This window comes from Megalops cyprinoides, chromosome 7, assembly GCF_013368585.1.
Source record: "Megalops cyprinoides isolate fMegCyp1 chromosome 7, fMegCyp1.pri, whole genome shotgun sequence".
NCBI classification, from domain to species: domain Eukaryota; kingdom Metazoa; phylum Chordata; class Actinopteri; order Elopiformes; family Megalopidae; genus Megalops; species Megalops cyprinoides.
In genome coordinates, this window is record NC_050589.1 from 10,473,808 (window position 1) to 10,496,459 (window position 22,652).

Consider the following 22,652-nt stretch of genomic DNA (forward strand, 5'->3'; position numbering starts at 1 on the left):
AGATTTATACCTGCAGTATCAATCCATCCAACCCCCCCTCCCGCCCCCCTTCCTGTCCCTCCCTCCCTTTCTCCTCAATTTTCTCACCCTCTGTCCTCTGAAGTCTTCTGCCAATGCAGCTACAGCCTGAAATACAGCCCCCTAACCCCCCATTATCTCTCCCTTAGTGTATCTCCTGTCTGCTTCCTTTTTTCTATTTTTCTCTATTAATATGTCACATGACTGGGCTGTGACATATAGCCCCCCTCCCCCCTTCCCCATTCCCTATGATCACTCTATATTACATTCGACACCATCGAGCGGCTCTGCAGTAATGTGAGGCAGAAACCCTCCCCCAAGAAGATGCACGACGCAGTCTCTCTCTCTCTCTCTCTCCCCCCCCCCAGCCTCTCTTTCTCCCCCCCTCTCTCTCTCACTTCCTCCCTCTCTCTCTCACTTCCTCCCTCCCTCTCTCTCCCCTGCATTCTCTCCACATGTGACCAGGAGATCCTCTCTCCCGTGTTTATTATTTTGGGGCCTGAGATTGTGGCGGCAGAATCAGCCACGGTAAGTACCCTGGGAAACGGGAGAGATCCTCGCCGCCTCTGTCCTGTGCTTTTCTTTTCTATTCCCTCAGTCATTCCTGGCCGCGTTGGCAGGTCTCTCCTGTCTTGTTTTTGATTTGAATTCACACTGGTCTCCAGCTGGAAGAGAGAGGCTCGGTCAGAGGCAGCCAAAGAGGAGGTGATTTTACACGGCTCTTTTGCATCACAGCATTTCATCCATTTTCTGAGCAGTTTCTAGAGGAAAAAAAATGCCTTTCATCCTCTCCTCCTAACCAGATTTAATTTCGTTCTCATCCTCATCCTCTTGACAACAGTCTATTACTGTAGATAAATATTATTGCTGTTTATGCTGTTATGTTAAATGCTAAATTCTTTACATTTGTTGTAATATGTGCCTTTCTATCTTTTCTCTAAACTTTGTAGTCCATGTCATATCTTTTCTCTGCCATACTTTATTTGTAGAAAATTATGCTTCAATAAAATCATTGATAAAGACATTGTTACCTGTTCATTGAGCATGCCATAGCAAAGAGGTACTGAGCAGGAAGTAAATGGATTGTTGACATCTAAGTTTAGAGTTAAATTTTTTAGAAATAAGTAGACATTTGCTCATATTAGTTATTTTGAATTAATACAATGTATGAAAAATGGGTATTTGCAGTTAAAGACAATTAAGTCTCTACCTGACAAAAGTGGTATACTAACAACCAAAATGGAATTCATATGACATATTTACTACAGGTGTATAATCTGTTTATCAACGGTTACAAAAGACTGCATCATTATTAATTAATAAGTGGTAACATGTTTATTGAACATTTTCTAAGAGCACAGGCAGGACCTCATGCTTTTAGTGTAATGTAAAGTCACCCTGTTGTGTTCTATGCTGTACATCTGTTGGATGCATTCACCTTAACAGAGGTGACTCTGACCCTGTCAATTCCACCTGTAGTGAACCAAGTGAAGATGGAGGGAGAGAGGGAGGAAGTGGAAAGGGAGAAGAGATGGGTGACAGAAGAGAGAAAGAGAAAGTGGAGAGAGGGAAAACAAAGAGAGAGGGAGGGAAGAAAAGAGAGACTGCAGCTTTACCTGACTGTAGTGACGCTCCTATCATTGTCTTTTGTTGTAGGTGTAGTGACTCTGTCTGTGGGAGTGTAACTTTGCCTCTGTCCTTTCTGCCCCCCCCCAGCAGCCCGGTCGCCATGCAGCCCCACACGGCGGAGGTGGCGCGCCTGTACCAGACGGAGTTTGTGCGCAGCGCGCGGGCGGTGGGGGCACTGTGGGCCGTGTGCACGCTATGCTTCGCTGTCATCGAGGTGGTCATCCTCATCCAGCCGTCCTGGGTGGGCACCCGCGAGCTGCGCTACCAGGGCGGGGCCCCGCCGCCCCCCGCCGGCACCCTGGGCCTGTTTGAGGTGTGCCTGGAGTCGGACTGGCCCGTGCCGGAGTGCCGGGGGTCGCTGCGCACCCTCACCCCGCTGCCGGCCTTCCAGTCCCCCGCCGTGCTGGTGTGCGTGTCGCTGGCCATGGTGTGGGCCAGTGTGGGCTGCCTCTGCCTCTTCCGCTTCTGCAACGCCGCTACCGTCTACAAGATCTGCGCCTGGCTGCAGCTTACAGCCGGTGAGGGGGCGAGGGGAGGGGCCAAGGGAAAGGGGAGTGGTCAGAGGGTGTTGCGAGGGGGCAGGGAGCAGGGGTCGGCGGGCAGGGGTTGAGGGGAGTGGTCAAGGGGCCTGGGGAGGAGACGGGAGCGGGGGTACAGGAGCGTGTGACTGAGAGGGTAGGGTGCCTGGCCTTGGATGATGTACACTTGTGGGTGGTCTGAGCCGTTTGAGTGGGCATATGTGTGTGTGTGTGTGTGTGTGTGTGTGTATATGTGTGTGTGCGCATGCATGTGCACATGTGCTGGTTCAGATGAGGTAAGAATGTAGAATAGGTTAACACTTCAGGAACATGGTGTAATCACTATGGTTAGCATTCCTGGGTTGTCGCTGTTGGGTCTAAAATGTGACCATATGTCCCGCCCCCCCTGTCTCAGGGTTCTGCCTGGCCCTGGCCTGTGTGCTGTTCCCTGATTCGTGGGAGTGTGCGGAGATGCGCGCGCTGTGTGGAGAGGGGGTGAGCAGCTTCTCCCCGGGAAACTGCTCTGTCCACTGGGCCTTCGTGCTGGCCATGCTGGGCGTGCTGGATGCTGCCATTCTGGCCACGCTGGCCTTCGTTCTGGGCAACCGACAAGATGCTCTGCTGCCCCAGGACGGCAAGGATGGTGAGAGACCCACGCAGGGTGCACCAGCACAACACACTCACACACAGTCTTCACCACCTGTCTGATCTGAACGCAAAGGGATGCTTCTATTACTCTAGAAACAAATTACTCTAGAAAACAATATTAAAGCCGTTTTCCTAAGAGCCTCTAAGAATCGGTTTGTTTTGGTATCATGTGCATGTACCATAAATGACCCTTGCCAGGCTGGCTTGTAAGTGCTTGGTACAACAGCATTTACTGAGTTTCTCACAGAACCACAAGGTATCTTTTAAACCATCACTGGGTGTAGTGTCCCAATCCTCTGTGCTTAGACTGTAACTAACACAAGTAAAAACTGAAAGCATGAACAAGCCGGATGTTCATATTGTATAAAGAAATCCACTGTTTCTAAAGCATTGTCTTTTCTTGTATTATTAACTCCACATTCATTTTTCCTTGTTTCCAGTGACTGGGTTCCTCTTATCAGCATAGGGCTTGTTTGATTCTACCAGCAGGTGAGACTTTTGTATCTTCATGGTAACTGCAGACTGATGTTTTTTGAAGGGAGACGTTCCCTAACATTTAGACCTCTCAGGAATGGACGTCCAAGGCCAGCTTTTAAAACAGTGTAGGATGCATATAACAAAAAATACATTTTCTGTCATAAAAATAATAAAATAACAAAACCCAGTTATAATGAGTCAGAAATTTTTAAACAAATTTAAAGTACATTAAATATATTCTCATATGATTTTTCCAATATTTCCTTCAGAAGGTAAAGACACCATAAATAAGTTTTCTGTTTTTAAAAGCTTACTTTAATTATACTGTGGACCAATAATTACATGTATTTCCTAAATACTGTAAATATTGGTGTGATTTACTGAAGCTTAATTGAATGTGTGAAAATATGCTCCCCAAGTGTGCAGTAACATTCAGTGTGAGTAAACACACTCCAGTGTGTGAGACGGATGTGTCAAAGTAACAATACTGCTGACATTCCAGAATCCTCTCGCAGATACTAAGTTTGCATTCTTCCAGCAGGCATTCCATTACCCACTTTATTAATATAGTTGGAAGGAAACAAAATATTATATTATATATAATAATATAATGACAGGATGAATCACTTGACTATTTTGACAAAATGGAGAATAAAAATGAACTGGTGCAATAGGAATGTATACTGGTCAAACTGGCAAAACTGGAACCAGTCTGTAATAAGTTACATCACTTTAAATGCAATGGCAGAAGTGTTAATGATTTATTTTGGTTCATGAAAATCACATTATGAAATGTCCCCAAGTATTTATTCTGCTCTACTGTCTTGCTGCACACAGTGCTTTCACTTTTTCGTTAATATGTCTAATGTTGAGATTCTAGGCCCAAGACATCCGTAATCAGGTATCCGTGGAATGATTCCACCTCATGTATAGCTTTACGAAATACAGGCCAGAGTTCCAGATTTGTTAGGATTAAGGCACTGCACACTAAACATTTAAATCCCTTTTATCTAATGAGAAACTCTGCCTCAGAGACAAAGTCGATGGCTTCCATTGAAACCCTGTTCTGTATTCGTAAATTATTCATATTTTACCCAGATATATATCAATGAATTATTTAATACTATGCTATGTTTAGCTGCTAACATCTTTCCATTTTAGACAATGGCCATCTCAGCTTTTATACAGTTTTTTAGGTCTGACGCAGATATCTCTTTTCATATGAGTGCCAGTTTAGTCATGACATTCTCAGACTGGGTAATGACATTATGCTTTTAATTCATGCTTTTAATGGCACTGTAGCATAGTGGTAAGGAACAGGGCTCGTAACAGAAAGGTTGCTGGTTTGAATCCCCACTGGGGCACTGCTGCTGTCCCCTTGGGCAAGGTACATAGAATGGCCTCAGTAAAGTCACTCTGGATAAGAGCGTCTGCTAAATGACAATAATGTAATGTACTGTAATTCATACCCACTGTTGAAAGGATATGTGCCATATGACTGACCTTACTAATATCTTCTTGCAGAGTTGTTGTTTCATAAGATGTCCTATTTAGTAAATCTTACTTCTATCTTTCCCTGTCTCCGTTTCTTCGTTTGTCTCGTCCCCTGTCTCTCCCATTCTCTGTTTCCCTCTCCCACCCTCTGACCGTCCCCCAGTGTCCTCCCTTAATCCTGTTTCTCTTCTCTCTCTTTTTCTTTTCCTCCCCTGCGGCTTCCTCATCCCTTTTAGAGATGATGTGTCTCTGGTGACGAAATTGCTCTCTCTTAGAAAAGGAAAAAACACAAGCAAGAAAAACAAATATACCCCTCCTTCGCAGCATTACATCACCTCCCAGTGAAATTCTGGTTACGTAAGCCCTCGCTATAGAAACTGTCACCTGGCAACAGCATCTCGGTCTTTTCCATGTGATGAGAGACAGGCCTTTTTCCCCGGACTTGGCACCCTGTTGTTCTCGGTCAAGCTGATGGAGAAACGTGGATAAATGAGAACAGACAGCGGTGGTGCTCACGTGATCAGTAACAGTGTTTTTGTCTTCAGTAGTGCCAGTACTGTAAACTGTATGTAGGAATTTTATGAATTCAGTTTCATAATGAATATGTTTAAGTCTGCATCAATGAGGCAATAACAACAAACAACCAAAATATTTAAGCACCAAACAAAGCAGCAAATGGTGCTTTTCCTTGTATTTCAAATGTGTTTTCTTTCTGTGTTTTATTTATTTTTCAGAGAGTATTTTCCAGTCATTATGTTTCTATGCTATGTGGATTGTGTGATCATTTTAATTAATGTCTTTGAAAACTGAATGAATATTAAATATTGAAATGATATTAGTCATACTGACTTTGGGTTATTTAACAATTTCCCTAATAAAAATCCTGAAATTAAGAATATGCATTACTGTAAATGAATAATCAATCTGTTTTGAAATACCACCATTAATTAAGTTTTAATTGTATGAGAAGTAATGCCTTTCCCTTGTATCTGACAGGACAGTATCCTTGGAACAGTTAGTCAGTCTGCTTAATTGACCCTTAATGAAATGATAGATCCAGCAGCTAAATATCACTTGCAGATATTTCATTGAAGAGAGGCAGTGAGATATTATAATGTCAGATTACTCTCCAATTTCATATTCAGATGGTATGATTAAAGTCCTACCATCTTATCTAATCTTACCACCTTTTGATCACTTGGATATGTTTTGCTCTTTGTAGCCTGTGAATTTTGTAAGATTAATAAGGCTTTGGTGTGTGTGTTTTGACGTTTAATACCATAGTTCCTGCTCCCCTGGGGCGTTTTTGTTGCTTTTTGCTTGTTCCCCATTTTCCATCCTTACTGGAATGGGTAGATATACTACATTACGCTCGACTCTGCAGCCTCCTCACCACTCCTGGAGGGGCATTAAATTCTGGTGTTTTTAATGTGTTTAATGTGTGTGCGTCATTACAGACAAAGCTCCAGAATGTTAAATGGCTGGCAATCTTTCAATAATGATAAATAATAACACAAGGGTGTAGCTTTTGTGTCAGGAAAACAGTGCAGTCAGTCTCCTTGAGAGTAGATGGAGGACTCTCCACAGTACAAACCTGAGCACCTGGTTCAGAACTAGTGAAGCTGCTGAAATTATTGTTAATCATTTTCATACTTATTATCAAAGTTGAAAGAGATTAAACGTTTGTAATTACAGTGGTCATATTTATATATAGATATGTATGTATGTACGAATCAAAGTAATTAAAATGTTGCAATAACATGGCAAAAACATTGCTTCTCAAATCCAAGATTTATTTTTCTTTTCTTTAGTGTGATCATAGCATGACTTCCTGTTCTAAACATGCTTGCAGTTGGAGGGCATTGATTTCACACCAATTAAAAACATTGATAACCGAACACAAATATTCGTCAACGATATATATAAAGCAAAACTGAGCCTGGGACCGCAACAAGAAACAAAGAGCACATTTTCACATAGAAATTTATTATAACGTACTGTGATCCAATCTGCGGAAAAAATTCACTGAGCGAGTATGTCTTTTTTTGTCCAAGATCTCAGACTGCACAAGATATTGAAAAAGCCACAATAATTGGAACCACTTTTTTTTTCTCCACAAAGTCACAGGATAGAGGAGTGAGGGTCAAAGAAGGAAAAGAAGGACAAGGGAAGCCAAAGAATCTGGTACAGGATCTGCATTGGCGCTTATGCAAGCTATTGGCAAAGCAGAAGGGAAAATGCTGTCAGTAAGAACGAGATGGCAAGCTGGGGTACATTTGCAGTATATCCATGGGACTGGGTCCGGGTGTGTACATGAGAGGCTGGCAGCCTGTGAGTCTGGGATTGGTTCTCTCTGCTCTAAAGGAGATCTTGCTGGCTTTGAGTCGTCAGTCACAAAACAAAGCACTTTGGACGTGCTTTCGTTGCTGTGCAATCGCTATATATTAAAGTGATATACTCTTTCATTGGCTTGTCGCTGTCAGCCTGAGTGTGATTGGTAGGAGGGCCTCTCTGAAGGTATGACCAAGGGTGTAAACTGTGTCATGCAACAACCGCCTGCTATGTCAAAATTACTGTGAAAAAAGTGAATGCGCCATCATAATACATTTTAATGACTATCTTTCATTAATTTGAGAGTGATATTTGTGCATTTCTTATTAATGGTCTATCTGTGAACACAGTGCTATGTTGTTTTTGCGATGCTTGTGACTATTCGGTGCGCTGGTTTACATGTGTGCAGAGGGCTGCCATGTTTACCTTTGAGTCTCACTGGTGTTCATTAATAATAAGGATAGGGAAGGCCATGGACATACTCTGCACATTTTCAATGTGAGGAAAAAACAGCTGGCAACTCATGTCTAAACTGTAAAAACAGCACCATGGATTGTTTTATCATTTGTGAGGTGAAGCTTTTTTCGCCATGGCTATCTCAGTACAGGCTTCTGCAGAGCCATTCAGACATGGTCTTCTATTAAACCCAAAACTGCCTCAGTAAACATCCAGCTGTATAAATGGACACAACTGAAAGTCGTTCTGGATAAGAGTGTCTGATAAATGACATAATGTAAATCTAATGCGATGTGGTAATATAATACTGGTGGACAAACCAAAGGGGTACACACACTCTTCCCATAATGCCATAGTGCAGTTTGCATTTTATAACTGGAACAGGATCTGTACAGACTGCAGGAAGGAAAGACCAAACAGGCTTGGGGGCACTGAGAATAAATGGAGCAGAACAGCACACCACGGGTGCGGAGCTCTTTCAGGCCTGCAATGTGTTTAACACCACCTGCTCCTACACCCACGACAGCCTCTGCACAGCCAGGGTACCAAGGAGTAGCGTGAACGACGTTATCGCCACACGCTGGTCGGACATTCGCTGTTTGCCTCAAGGGTGCAGGGGAGTGAGAGAGTGAGAGAGTGAGGGAGTGATGTTAGAGATCTGTGCAAGTGTGCTATGTTCCTTGCGCAGTTAAAAGGTGGTTGTGTTAGATGTGCTGAGTATGAATTCTGCACCACCATTTCAGTGCCTATTAAGAAGTCTTAAAACAGTAGCCAGCAAAAATGCCAAACGTTCCATATGTTTTCCCCTCAGGCGGCAGCCAGTGCATGTTTAGATTTAGAGTAATATTTAGAAATATTAATATTGGGCCAAAATCTGAGTATGGCTTCACACAAAGGCCTCACTATACACAAGGTGGTCCAATTTCTGCAGCTGAGAATAGTCAAGACTCTTCAGAGACTCATAATCACACCAGTTTCACATTTCTTTTTTCTATGTGCAAAAAGAATTTGCACTTTCATAGCATTCTGGAGCAACACGTAAAATCGTGATAAATTATAATAATAAAAAAGATAAAATCATGTTCATTTATATCAAATGATCATTATTTTGGTAAGGCTAGTTTGATGTGTTTTCTGTCAGGGTTGTAAAGTTCCTCTCTGGCAGAGATCGGATTCTGCCTGCGCTAACCTCAGGTGATGCCACAGGCAGCCATGTCAGACATGAAGAGACCTCTCAGCAGTGTTCTCTCTCTCTCGTCTCCTCTCAGCTCCAGAATGGTACGAGGCAGAGGAAAGGAAACAAAGTGTTCCAAAATGTGTTTGTTTGGTGTTCTTTTTTAAATAAAGCTATGCTTTTCCAAGATCTATGACTCTGTTGCCGATCGAATAAGAACAGAAGTGAATTTGACAAGCACACTGACTGACTCAAAAGCTAAAATGATCTCAAGGGAGCATTTTCAAAGCTGTGGGTCTGCTCCCCCTGTCAAAATTTGCTCCACCTGTTACAGTCATTTTTAAAATTACACCGAAGCAGTAACTGATTTTTCAGCCTAGGCTGGGTGGCATAGGGGGATATTTTTTTTCTCCAGTGCTCAGAGGCAAATTTTCTCAGGAGCAGACAGCTTTGACTACCTCCTTGCAAGCTAGTAAGTATTGTTTTCGAGTGGGTGTCCATGTACAGCGTGAATGCATGTGCGTTTGGTGTGGCCACGCCTTTCTCCGCCCCGCCTCCCCACCTTCCTCTATTGGGGCAGGTACTGTAAGATGCGCTGGGCCAGCAGGTTGGGGTCGTAGGTCAGGGCCCGCCTCCTGCGCTTGTGCTTCTGCTGCTGCAGGTCGCTGTCGATGCGTTTCATTCTCTGCAGGCCGACGTGGGCCTCCCCACGGACCCCCGCCGCCGCCGGCCCGTCCGCCATCTTCTCTTCCTCGTCTCCGAGTCTCTTCACCCTGAGCAGCGAGGGCTCGTAATTTTGGGAGGGGAGCGGGGCGGAGTCCGCCGAGCGGCGGGATCTCTTCCGGCCCCCCCCCATCCCACCGCTCACGGCCCCCAGGTCACGTTTCGCCAGGCGGCCGGGGGAGCTCTGGGGGGTGTCGGACGCTAGGCTGGACAGTATGCGTCCAACAAGGTACCTGAATGATAAAATGAGGCAGGTGTGTAGCTGTCAGGTTTTCCAACACAACATCAGATGACAATACACTTGCCTACACTGACCTGTTAGTGATGCAATAATGTATTCAATAAGCCACAAGAGCTGGTGAAAGTTTTGTGTCAGCCTCTACCATGACACTCGTAGTCAGTCATTTTGCATTTTACCGTCATCAGTGCTGATGACTAGTGTGAGTGCCATCAATGCTGCCAAAAGAATGTCATTTAAGAACCGAGTGACATCATAGTAACTGTGCAGGTGACATCATAGTAACTGTGGAAATTCCTATCTGCCTTTACCTTCTGAAGACCCATAATTTTAGATTAAATCAGATCTGTCCTGAAACCATGTTTGAACTGTGCCAGCTGAATTAGCAGGCCTGGTTTGGGTGCTGTTATTGAAGGACTCAGACAAGCAAATGTGCGATGTCAGAATATTGGCAGGGTCCATTTGACAACACAGAAAATCACAGCAAGAGAACAGCGCCCTGCCTGTAGACCCATAATTTCAATTTAATGTCTAATTATGTCTGATCTCCTTGAACTGTGCCAGTGCAATGAGCACATTTCAGCAAATGGGGTCTTGGTTTGGGTTCTGTTCTGTTGGGAACCAGGAGAACATCTCCATGGCTATGCAGACAAACACGTTAGACTGAGAATATTCACAGGGTCCATTTGGCATGGAAACTCATGACAGGAGAATAAAACCCTGCCTTTACCTCTTTCTCTACTAATGCTCTGTCAGACACTGTGGGTAAGGGCAGACAGTTTAATAAGTAAATAGCTCCCTGTTTTGTGTGTTCGATCCCCTGTCCCCTCACCTCAGAACCTCCTCTTCCCTCTCCTCGGCCGCTGGGTCCCCCCCGCTCTCCTGCAGCCTGTTGCTGTTCAGTCCGGCCTGCAGCAGCCTCTCCTGCCTGTAGCGGTTCAGCAGGGCCTGAGTAAGCTGAGGGTCCAGCAGGCCCTGCCACACAGCCTGGGGCTTGGCCATGCTGATGCCCTGATCCGTCTCGTCGTAGTCGGGTGGATAGGGCCCCTGGAAGTCCCCGGGGCCCTCCTCTTCCTCCTCCTCTTCCTCCTCCCCCTTTGCTGCCCTCTGGGTGCTGCCGTCAGCCTCGCTGAGGAGGCGGAGCAAACCGGTCAGATAGGCCGCCTCCTGGTCCCGCCTCCGGTCATCCTCCACCAATCGCTGTAGGGCCTGTCCCAAGCCCTGCCCCCTCCGCCCTTCTGGTTGGTAGAAGAGCTCATTGCCCCTCCCCTCCATGGCTGCCGGTGGGTATGACATCATCTGGGCCTCGTAGGGCAGGGAGTCGCGGAGCTCCCGACGGAGACGCAGAACCGCACCTGTCCCTCGTGATCCAGACAACGACTGAGAGAGACACAGAAACGCTCACGGGTTAGCCATGGCAACCAGAGGCTGCACTCACTGCATAAACCACTGAATAATACACGGTAATGTCCACAAATGAACCCTTTTTTTGTTAACAATTATGATTAACCATCTGTGTGAAAGTTCAGTAAATATTATGGATAGGTTATCAAGGGTGACAGTTGATAGATGGTTTCAGGAACAGCCTGCATACAAATCATACAGAGCATTCAGATCTGAATACACACACAACTGTTATCAAAAGAGATGTTTTAAAGCGGTGGGATGGTTGGTAAAATGTTTCTGTTGTGCCGACACTCAAATCTCCAAACTGCTTTGCAGAGATATGCCTTCTGTGGTATCATTGTGTTAAATCACTTAACTGTAGCATGTTAAAATGAAACACCATTCAATACCATAGACCCTTTTCAAATATTGTAACAGGAGACAGGAGGAGCTAGAATCACTAATCAATAACAATAAAGGTGAGAGGGTTCTTATTTATTCTCTTATTATATTTCCTTACAGGGTAGTTTCCTCCTACCACTGAGCCCAGTCAATCAGAGACTGAGAGGTATCATGTTTCTTCAATAAGACTGGAGACAATCTGCCCGTACTAAAATCTGAAAAGCAATGGACAAATGTTTGCTTTTAATTTGTTAACAAAATTTAGGACTTATCTTTGATCTGTCCTGAGCTCAGTCAGCTTAAATATGTGAACAAAGCTCGTTAATCCTAAAACAGACACAGCCTGACAGTTTGCTGTGGTCTTCTAGGGTCTTATATACTATAGACCCTTTTCCTTCTGGCTCCCACAGCAAATGTTTAAACTGTCTTCACTGGACAGCCATCTCGGCTAAACTGATTGCTAATAGTGTCTTGTTTATTTCTGGTAAGCCGGTGTTGTGCCAGAAATTACAAAATTGCTTACTCACAAGCCAATACAGTTTAACCCTGGCGGAGGCTGCCAGAGTAGAGCTGCCATCGATAGTAGGCGAGAGCAAACTTTCGAGTGACTCTCTGTTCATTAGCAAGCAGGCTGTGAACACATATTTGAGCTGGACAATCATTTCTAAACCAAATATAAATTTTTTCATTACTTCAGTTAGCCTAAAAGGAAAGATTTTTTTCCGGAAAGAGCTATTTGCCTTTGGGATTTTTTTCCAGTCACTTGTCTACCATTTTTAAAAGAATTTTGATAGTCTCATGTGATTGGCTGTTCTGGCAACAGGCGCAACTATCCTGGCTCCTGGTAATTAGTTAGCACCAGCTGTGTTAAAGGGCTGCTGTGATATTATTCCCACATGGGGTGGTGATTCATTGCCTCTGGGTTTGTATTCAGCTACAGCAGGTTGCTGAGAGGTTGATTAATAATGTACAGAGACAGAAAGGATAAAAAAAAAATCGGCTGAATCCACGGCACTCCACCTCTGATATGATGGCGTTCTATGGCAACCACTGCACTCCGTTTACCTCCGTTTGTGAACTTTACTACAGACCTTCTCTTGCTGTTCATTATGATCAAAACACATCTCTCACCGTGGAGTTCTGTGAAGTTCAGTGTACGCTAATGTGATAAGATCAAGCCTTTTTCAGTCCCCTTGTGTCTGGGCATATTGGACTCTTTTATAATGTCATTATTTTGTCATAATATATTATTTTGTCTTTCCAAACAAATTTAAACTTATTTAAAGTTCATAAATAACTTATGTATGTGTATATTTGTTTTCTGTTGTCAATCAAACCATGTAAAATGAAGAGAAGAGCCAGCATTTTATGCACAGATTTTTCCAGCTGTTTCTTCTCCTTAGACAGGTTGAGCTTGTGAATTTGAGACAGAACGTTCTCTCTGTGTTACATTAATATGCTGTCGACAAAGATGTTTAAAATGTTCTGAGAGGAAGGGAGGCTGTAGGCGCAAGAGCCTGAAACATAAAGGGAAAGTGTCTGGTACCGGGAATCTCATTTCCATATCTGGGCAGAAATTCAAACAGGTAGAGATTAATGCAGAACGACATTTCAGGTATTAGGCAGCTGTGCGAACAGCAAGACTGCAGCATCAGCAGGTTTTCACAAAAAGGGCCATCTAATGAGCTCTACTTAACGACAAATGCTCTTCATGATGGAGGAGTCCTCGTGTTTTTATTCTTCTCTCCTTCCCAAAATGTCCTCCTCTCCACCCCCACCTCCCCATCCTCCCCACCCCCTCGTGTCCTCAGTAGAGCATGAGTCAGAGGTGTTTGGCACATGAGGGACATTTACACCACAGTCACTCTCACCCTCCCTCAGCACGGATGCTCATCCTGTTATTATTCACACTCTACTACGCGCAGACGCACACACACACACACACACACACACACATGCACAGCAGTTTGAAATAAACAGCATCACCAAAGAAACCCAAAGAAGAGATCTGTTCTCAAACGAACACATATATACACACACACACACACACACATAGAAATACACCTGCAGACACACAGGCACAATTAAACGCCCATCCGCAACAACAAATCTAGCCGCGCACCCACCCCACCCCCGCTCCCAACCCACCCACACACTGAGTCATCCACCTACCCATCAAACGCGCTTCTCAGTATAGCTCAGCCTCTGTTGAGCTGCAATCTGCCCGGCTTCAGACATGCCCCATGCACAGAGAGAGGGGTACCTGTGTGCTGTAGCGGTTCAGCATTGTCACCCAAAAGTTGCCAGTTTGATTCCCCGGTGGGGCACTGCTGTTATACTGTTAGGCAAGGTGCTTAGTCTTAATTGCCTTTGTAAATATCTGTCTCTGTATGCGGATAACTTTTAAATAGGGGAATAACCTGTAAGCTATGTACCATCTAAATGAGAGCATCTGGTGAGTAACTGAATATACTGAATATTGTTGGGTGGAAATGAGTGAGCTGCAGCAGGAGCGCAACTCACAGCGGCCCTTCCAGGTGTCTATTTAAGCCTCCCGATCTGTCTGCGGTGAGATCCTGCACTTTCAGCAGCCCCCGGGAATGGAAATGCTGAGCAGTTTCTCAGCAGCGAGACGTCTGGTGCTCGTACATTCATTCGGCTGCCATTTTGACTGCGTGAGTAACAGCAGAGGAACTGCATGAATATGGATGGCACCGGTGGCATGATGCTGCCGAAGCCCTGAATACTGATGCGTCAGGACTTGGCACGTCACTGGTTCTGAGGGATGAAGGGAAGGACTGAAGGTGAATGGTGGAGGAGAGATATAGGGATAGAAGGTTCTGGTGGGAGAAAACTCACAGGCCTGCATAAGGCACAGGGAATATGAGGATCTGCCAGAAACAGGCTCGGGATAGAGTGAAAAAGGAAGGGTGGAAAAAGGAAATGAACAAAAAAGAAATAAGGATGATCCGTAAGAGGGAGATGGCAGAGTGATACAGACTGAGAGATCTTAATGTTAATATCTGTTTTAAAATACCATTAAAACAGTATCACTACTGGAGTCTTCTAAGAAGAGGAAAAATGAGAAGTTATGACGCAGTGAAAGGTGAATGTAGGACAGAGGGGTGAAATTGTTTTACCGAGAAAAGAGCGCAGTTAGAAAACAGAGGAATCCCTAATGCATTTAGTTCCTTCTCTTCCCATCCAATCCTTGGATGACCTTCTCAAAAACACAACGTCCTGTACCATTAAAGGATGCAACAGCCCACTGCTGTATTTATTGAGCAAACAACCACCACTGAGTACCAACACGGAGCAAAGTCTGCATTAGCAAAGTGACGACAGGCTGCCAGAGACCCGTCCATTACTCATGTGACACTGCCTTACTGCACTGAGCTGCACAGTGATATATTCCTGCTTTTATATTTATTACCTTTCCCTCATTTCAGATTAGCAGCTCCGCCTCTCTCTCTCGCTCTTTATCGATGTGAATGTAGCTGTAACTCACTCATTGGAAGGCTGTAAATAACACAGATGTTTGACACTCTACGCAGTGAGCCCAGGTCACGTCGCTGCGCAGATTTGACATGGTGTTAATTGTTTTACTTTAACAAATAAATTTTCCAAACATGAGGCTTGCACTAGGGCGCACTCCTATCTCACTGACCTTGCACATCTTCAGTGAGTCATACGGCAAACTAAGAGTTTGCAGGGATACGTATCTAACCTTGTTTCATGAGCCTCAGCTGTCTGGTGTTGGGCAGATTTTTGCGGGTGAGTGATTAATACAAGCCTGGAGCTGGGTGTTTAATAATGGAGAAGAATGACGTACACGCGTGTGTGAGTGCAGGAGTGGGATTCCTTCAGGGTCTGTGTGAGTCAGAGAGGCAGCGAGTCACCGTGGCGCACTGTGACGTCCGTGCCTCGCGTGTCTGAGCGTGTGCGCTGCGGGTGTGTGTGTGTGTGTGTGTGTGTGTGTGTGTGTGTGCGTAGGCAAAGATGGCTGTCCACACTGCGGCTGTGGCTGGGCTGAGAACGAATCAGAGTCACCCTCACACCTTCTCCACGCTCATATCCACCAATGAACACACAGCCCACATCCCCATGAACCCCAATACTTTATCTGAAGTCACCAATGTCTTTTTCTTTAGCAATTAAACCTTTCCATAACCTTCATATGGAGCCTGGTAGCGAAAGTAATAACTCTTATGGATTGCAGGTGTAGTTACAGTTGCACTCAGCACTGTATTATCTCTCTAATGCACAGCTTTTGGTTGATCTCATGTTCAGTTTTTTTTTTTAGGCTGGGGACTGTGGGTTGCTGGGAAGACTGAGTGACGCTTCCTGCTGAAGTGATGATCGTGCTACCCCCATTGCACAGCAGATAATGGCACTCCAACCCAAACAAGCTCCAAATTCAGGAAAATAAGCCCCAGCCTGCTAGGGGATGGATTGAAATGTCAGATCAGAAAATTAAGCCATCTATCCATCCATTTTTGTACTGCCCTTCAAACACTGAAGTGCGTGACAAGAAGGCACAAAGAAATGTACATAAATTGTTCAACTGTATTCCAGTTCAATGGAAATTAAATCACTGCTGTATAATTAGGGAAATTTGATTAGGCAAATTCAATTAGATTAGATCCAGTTAGATCCAGCTGAAAACTGTGTGGGTTGGAATAGGTACAGCTGAGGTACAGCTTTATCTGCAGTAAAATTTATATACATCCACAGGCTTGCAAATGCTTAGAAATAAAAGCCAGGTAAAGCTAAACGTTAAAATATACAACAGATTTTCCGCAGACCTATGGGATGTTTTTGTGAATGATTCTGGACATTTTTGATTTGATAAAAATCAAGTTTTCTTTATGTTATTTTAATTCAGTCATTGATCAAACTCACACAGAGAGCTGATGAGAAACTGTGATGTTTGTTTATTCCCTAGAGCCGCATCTGGTGCTAATGTGCTTGTCTATTGAAGGAAAAGAGTATCTTTCAAACATCTTGCTGCAGGTACCAATACTGTTTCCATTTTATTTTAGCAACCTGTCTTAACTGTTACTAACCTCATACGAATATAGCTACTAAGAAAAGCTACTTCAGAAGCAGATATAATTGCAACAATCGAATTAATTCACACATGCGACAGTACAGTTTGGTAATCTTTCATTGGTATAAAAATGCAAAAAAAAAGGAAAAACTGGAATTGCATTCACAATTGAGATGTTCAGATTACTTTCCGATCTATATTCTGATCACTGGTCCCAGCACAATCAAATCCAATGTTTTCCATGTGTTTTCTGTGTTCTTAATACAAATATATTGATCATGTATATTAAGTAAATAAAAGATGACACGGTTTCTAGTTTATTTAGTGTGCATGCACGCTGTAGTGCTTTTGCATGTACCTGTGTGTGATGTGTGGAGCTGTCTGGAGTGCAGCATTGCTTGGCTCTGGATGAGTGAGTACTGTAGTGTATGGTGATGATGATGCTAATACCCTCGGAAGCCTGTTGCCATGACAGCGTCCCTCTCCAGTTCCCAGCAGTATGTTTTTTGATAATTGGATTGTGCTGCCTCAGCTATCGATTGCCTGGAACATTGCAGCCCAAAGCCTTTGGGTTTTACCACATTCACAAAACACAGGCGGCCACCTAACGCCTGTACGGGCATCTGCTCGTTTTCTGCATGTAGGGTCTATACATCATTTATAAATCACTCATTCTAGAAAACAGGCTTAATGCTCTTCGGTTCCAACCATTTTAGTCATGTTTTCTGATCAGTTCATTTAGCTGCTGTTTATTCCTTGCTGCTGTGTGTGTGTGTGTGTGTGTGCACATACATGCATGCAATTGTTTATGTGTGTGTGCATGTATGTTCATGCATGCGTGCATGCACATGTGTGCATATGTGTGTGTGTGCATGTATGTTAATGCATGCGTACATGTGCATGTGTGCATATGTGTGTGTATGTGTGTGTGCGTGTGTGTGTGCATGTACGCACACGTGTGTGAGCATGAGGTAGATGGTGGATGGGGCAAAGGGGGATCACAGTAGTACGCTGTGCTCTGCAGAAGGACACCCTGACCCTGAATGCTCTCTGTCACTGCAGCAAAGCATCAAGAAATTCGCCCCCGTTCTCTCCCCACGCGCACTGATATCGGCCTACAGCCATGTCATCTACACAGCACTGTGCTATTCCACACCAGTGCTCAAATCATTAAAACACACTTCTTTCATTAGACTTCTCTTTGGGAGGTCTGGCACCACGCTGCTTTCCTGCTTTAGGACGTGACTAGTGGTAGCTGTCCGTGGTCCTGAACTGCTATTATTCTACAGAATTACTGGGTCATATAAGGCAAACTGCAACCAAATTAAAATAAGACCGGTGATAGGCTGTGGTCCTTCTGGACTAAGAGCCAGTGGGTTCTATCAAACTCTTCAAATAAACACACATCTTACATTCAATGCCTGTTCCTTAAAATTTTGGTACGCAAAGTGAGAAGAAGGCATCGAATAATTTTTTTCTTCCCTTCATAGACAAGAAAGTTGACGTGAAATTACATATTTATAGAAATATTTTCCTTTATTCTTGCTTGTAAAGGGAGTGTAGGTCCCTCCTCTGAGAATCACAGATTCCATCTCATAAATTAACAGAATGTAAGAATCTTGTTCTTTCAGCAGCGGAAGATGTATTCTATCTTTGCAGTATGCCTGCAGACAATGAGTCAGACAGCACATTGCACCGAGAGCACCCACAGTTTGATGAGTCCTGTTTGATCCAGCTCCAAAGAAAGAAATGGGACTCATTACTAGTGCTTCTCTATCCAAATACTTTGAAAATACCCTTCCCTGAATCCAGACGAATTCAACGCTATATCACAGTTACAGAGTGAAGCTAGCTGTTGTAAGGCCTGGCTCTGAGGTAACATATTTAACATCTTCACAAACCCAGCTACTGGCAATAAATATGCAACTGAGCTGTAATCTAGACAATGACAGAATGCCTTACTGTTCTGCATCTGAAACATGCCAAGGCTGTAGGCATTTGTATGGATTACTTATAGTTATAGTTAGAGTTTTCAACAAATAATCCATCCCCAGTGTTGATACTTACAGACCCGCTAGCAACAAGCGGGGCTTGTCACCCAAAGGTTGCTGGTTCAATTCCCAGGTATGACACTGCTGTTGTACCCTTGTACTCAGGTCAGAGTGAGGTACTTAAACCGAATTGCTCCAGTAAATATGCAGCTGGATGAATGATATGTAATGTATATGTAATGGATGATATACAAACTTTACAAGTCGCTCTAGATAAAAGCATCTGCTAAGCAAAGAATATAATGTGGATTTGTATTGAGTAACTACTTACTCCAACCATACGTTTGTTAAAAATATTTAGAAAGTTGTAAAAAGTCATGTTTAGCCATTTTCTGACATTCGTAAGTGCAACGGAAACTGCACTGAATGCACGTCTTCCTTGTATTGGAACTGCCGCGGATATTTAAACATGTACTATACCTTCTGTAGCCATCTCTTTGTTAACTATGCGTTTGGAATAGTATTTAGCCATACAGCGAAATACTGCCGAAAAGCATTTTTGTTGACAGAAAATATGTTATCTAGTTTGCGGCATTTAAGCTATGTATCTTAAGCACTGTTTAGAAATGCTTGCAAGCTAGTTAAGGAAATGTTTAGCTTTTATTTCTCTAGCTTGCAAGCAATTTACACGAACTACCGTTAACTTGCTGGATCGCCTTGGTTGCATTAGCTATTGCGCATAATTACAGGCGTATGGAGAATAGAAGGACTGGTCACAGCGGGATAGGGACCTAGCCTAGCTACAGTAACTGATTAACTACTGTAGCGACAACTGTCGGTATTATCTTGCGTTGGCAACCCCCACTGATATTGATCCTGGGAGTCTATTAATCTTATCGGGAATATTTTCCCACAAATAACCTTTTGTGACTGGATATACCCCCAAATCAGTGTCCAGGAACTGCGCATCTCTTGACCTAATAAAGCCTGCAAATTCAATTTTCATTAGCGGACTCTCGCTGCGATGTGTGTGGACTCACACGCAATGCTACGCACTACAGACACCCGTACCTAAATTTACGTACACCTGTGAATTTGCTGGGGCTTGGGGGCCGTAGAAAGGACGCGCTAAGTGGTTGCGTTGTTTTCAACTTAACTAACAAATGGCTGCTCATTTTACTTCTCTGTACTTTTAACATTGTGATGTTGATATACTTGTTCACCGCACGATTTCCACTTTAGCAACACAGCAAGGAGAACGCGCGGATTTTAGAGAAAAAGTTGCGTCGATAGAGAAGAGTGATCCGTGGGAGTATTCCTGTCCACCCACTTGCCAGTCCACGCAGTGAACAACCCTGCCGCAGCCAAGTAACAGTATATTAAGATAGCAAACAATACGGAGTGTATAAAAGCATGCAGATTTAATCTGTTCAACTGACAATTCAACATGAGTACTGTTTGACCACTTAATATACTCAGGAAGCCGTTGTCCTCCAGCACAATCATTCGTAAAAGACATACATAGTCGCTCAAGCTACAGCTAATTTAATTACAAACTCGTTGTCCATAGCGTTTACATAAACGGACTTCTTTGCGATCCGCGGCGTTTTATTATAACACCAGAATATTCTAATTCTACACGCGTGAATGAAACACACGATTATTGAATTACTGAAAAATACACTGCGAATCCAAATATAACTTTCTGTTTCGATAATACATTGCATGCACGAATTGCACGCCAAGAGAGTGGAGGTGTGTTCGGGTTGTATGTGTGTTTTGGGGGTGTTACCATTACCTCAGGCGCACGTCTTTTATTTGCTTCCTCATATTCTGGAGTAGGCTGTCTCTACATCTTAACTGCGCGCTCGGATTATGTAGGCTTGTTTGTGTGTTTGTGATAACAATGTTGTTAATCAAATGATTAACAATTATATGAAGGAAATCCCCACAGCGGTGAGGAAAAGCATCCTGGGCCTGAATGATGGTTACAGGTAGGTAGCCTGAAGCAGGTTAGGTGGATTTCAAATCCTTTCCTCCGGGTTAAAACAACTGGAGAGCTGTTAGCATACTGTAGTAGCGTGCAAGAAACAACAGTATAATCGGCTGTTAAATGTACGGTGAAGTTACTCATTATCGTGGCCGATTGAACACATACATTTGAACTGTACCACTTAAAGAGTGGGGAGTCACTATCATGTCTGAATGTTCGGGAAGATCTGATTTCACTCAGATGCTGCCCTTGAATGCACACATCCCTTGCAGTTTACACGCAGAGAGGTACGGAGCTGAGTGACGGAAGAAAACAAACAAACATGGTTTCTCCCGGAGGGCTCGGAAGCCTCTGTGTATTCTGTCCGCTTTGATTACAGAATTTCCAACACGCTGCCTTTTATGACGGTGACGCATTGTCCATAGGGTGTTTTCACTTTCCACGTGGTCATACAAATGTCAGCGACTCTAAAAATATCATCACTCAAACTATGGCGTTGATGACTAAACCTGCGTGGTTATTTCTGAAAGATTTTGGAAAAAGGTATGCTTGAACCTGTTGTTTTTTTTTCTTCTTCATTGCTCAACATTTTTACATATACCACTCAATTTATGGTCATTTTTTTTTCTTCGCCAGTCCTCCTCAACATAAAAAACTTATTCTATTCAAAAACTGCAACACAGGTTTACATGTCATATTTTCAATGAAATGTCTCTGTTCCTTCATGTCACCAGTTTCAATAAAACTCCACCCCATCCTGGTTTCTGTCCTTTTCTGCCGTTGCCTGGCAATGCTGATAAGTATAGTCCCCCTCCATCTCCTCTCTCTCTCTCTCTCTCTCTCTGTCTTATGATTTTGCCAGGGAATCACAGAACAGTTCCAGAGCCACCTCTACTCATAAAAATGCCCAGAGGCTATAGTTAAACCCAGTCCTATTTTTTTAAGTGTCCCCTTCTTTACCCCTCATGTTAGGGAACATAAAGTAAGCCGTGTTTTGATGTATTCCGTTTGTCTCTCTATCTTTCAACATCCCAGTCCATGAACATACACATACAGGGAATTCAGTCCATCTACAGTGTGCTTCAATACATCTTACAGTACCTATTCACTATATCCACGTGAAACCATATTTCCATGATAAATATGACTATATGGGCGTTTTTAGTGATACTGTTTTAGCAGCTTTACTGTTTTTCCTCAAAAATTGTAATGGCTGTGTAGATGAATTCAATTCAGAATTATTCGTATCCCACATAACACCTGTATTTTTGCATCAGCATCAGGATCCATTGCACACAATGTTGTGTAAAAACCATGCAGTTAGCACATACATAACAGTCAATAACAGAACAAATCAGAGGCATGTCTCATTATCTGATATACAGTTCTACCGTTCACTTTGCATCGGTGTGCAAAGTCCCCTCCAGCGTCTCCGAACGGTGGGTTATTGTGAGCGTCAGCTGAATGTGTCTCCGCGCCTAGCGTAGGAAGCGCAGAAGCGTGCGCTGCCCGCGTCCCCGCTTACCTTGGCTTCCAGCGGCCGTGATGGAAGGAGGAAGGCGATGGAGAGCAGCAGAAAGACTGCACCGGTCAGAGGGCCCGACATCCTGGAGGAGAGAATGAGGCTGCCCCAGCGCTGAGGGAAACACTGCCGCTGAGGGAGAGCGAGATGGCCAGAGATATAAGGGAGGGGGCGGGACTTTCGGCGTGGGCGGGGGAGAGAGGGACGAGATAAGGAAAGGGGGGAGGGATGTGAGGTGCGGTTTGGAGAAGACGGACAGCACCGGAGAGGGCAGGGGAGGGGGCGGAGGTAAGGGGAGGGACCTAATGTGTGTCCTTAAGATTACAGGGTGCGTGTAAGGAAACTGGGTTAAAGGAAGAGATGTGGATTTGAACTGTTTGTAAGTTTGTGATAGAAGTAGTAGGCTCTTATGATTTTAATCTTTGTTGTATGAACCGAGATTTAGGTAATGTTTTGTTAATAAAGGTGGAAATTTAAAATGATGATATGACTGCAAGAAAACTGTCTATTGATTTTATTAGGATTTAAAATATATGACATGTTTTGATTTTGATTAACAAATAAAATACTAAAAAGCAAAGCAGCTATCCCCAAAGTTTACC

At 43.8% G+C, this 22,652-nt stretch overlaps 2 protein-coding genes across 7 annotated transcripts; one reads left to right on the forward strand and one right to left on the reverse strand.

Moving 5' to 3' along the window:
- The first annotated feature begins 459 nt into the window (after nt 1-459).
- Nucleotides 460-5,454, forward strand: lhfpl4b (LHFPL tetraspan subfamily member 4b). 6 transcript variants are annotated; one of them, XM_036533023.1, is made up of 6 exons: nt 490-546; nt 639-723; nt 1,735-2,165; nt 2,581-2,808; nt 3,254-3,302; nt 4,948-5,454. In XM_036533023.1, the coding sequence occupies exons 3-5, from the start codon at nt 1,748-1,750 to the stop codon at nt 3,277-3,279; spliced, it is 672 nt and encodes a 223-aa protein (XP_036388916.1). In that variant the 5' UTR covers nt 490-546; nt 639-723; nt 1,735-1,747; the 3' UTR covers nt 3,280-3,302; nt 4,948-5,454. The 6 variants fall into 6 exon arrangements, with proteins under 6 accessions (XP_036388922.1, XP_036388919.1, XP_036388916.1 ...); XM_036533027.1 differs by having other exon boundaries at nt 5,021-5,454; XM_036533025.1 differs by having other exon boundaries at nt 1,738-2,165.
- A 1,299-nt stretch (nt 5,455-6,753) lies between these two features.
- Nucleotides 6,754-22,191, reverse strand: pcsk1nl (proprotein convertase subtilisin/kexin type 1 inhibitor, like). Its single transcript, XM_036533022.1, has 3 exons — nt 22,054-22,191; nt 10,539-11,086; nt 6,754-9,701 (listed from the first exon to the last, which is right to left on the reverse strand). The coding sequence occupies exons 1-3, from the start codon at nt 22,132-22,134 to the stop codon at nt 9,314-9,316; spliced, it is 1,017 nt and encodes a 338-aa protein (XP_036388915.1). The 5' UTR covers nt 22,135-22,191; the 3' UTR covers nt 6,754-9,313.
- Nucleotides 22,192-22,652: the final 461 nt, after the last annotated feature.

What these genes read in the sequence shown, in the direction of transcription:
- pcsk1nl (XM_036533022.1), bottom strand. Translation starts at nt 22,134, where the DNA reads ATGTCGGGCCCTCTGACCGGTGCAGTCTTTCTGCTGCTCTCCATCGCC. An exon ending in CACGGCCGCTGGAAGCCAAG is followed by an intron (nt 11,087 to 22,053) that starts GTAAGCGGGGAC and finishes TGTCTCTCTCAG; the next exon opens with TCGTTGTCTGGATCACGAGG. An exon ending in AGGGAAGAGGAGGTTCTGAG is followed by an intron (nt 9,702 to 10,538) that starts GTGAGGGGACAG and finishes TTTATCATTCAG; the next exon opens with GTACCTTGTTGGACGCATAC.
- lhfpl4b (XM_036533029.1), top strand. Translation starts at nt 1,748, where the DNA reads ATGCAGCCCCACACGGCGGAGGTGGCGCGCCTGTACCAGACGGAGTTT. An exon ending in CTGGCTGCAGCTTACAGCCG is followed by an intron (nt 2,166 to 2,580) that starts GTGAGGGGGCGA and finishes CCCCTGTCTCAG; the next exon opens with GGTTCTGCCTGGCCCTGGCC. An exon ending in GCCCCAGGACGGCAAGGATG is followed by an intron (nt 2,809 to 3,253) that starts GTGAGAGACCCA and finishes CCTTGTTTCCAG; the next exon opens with TGACTGGGTTCCTCTTATCA.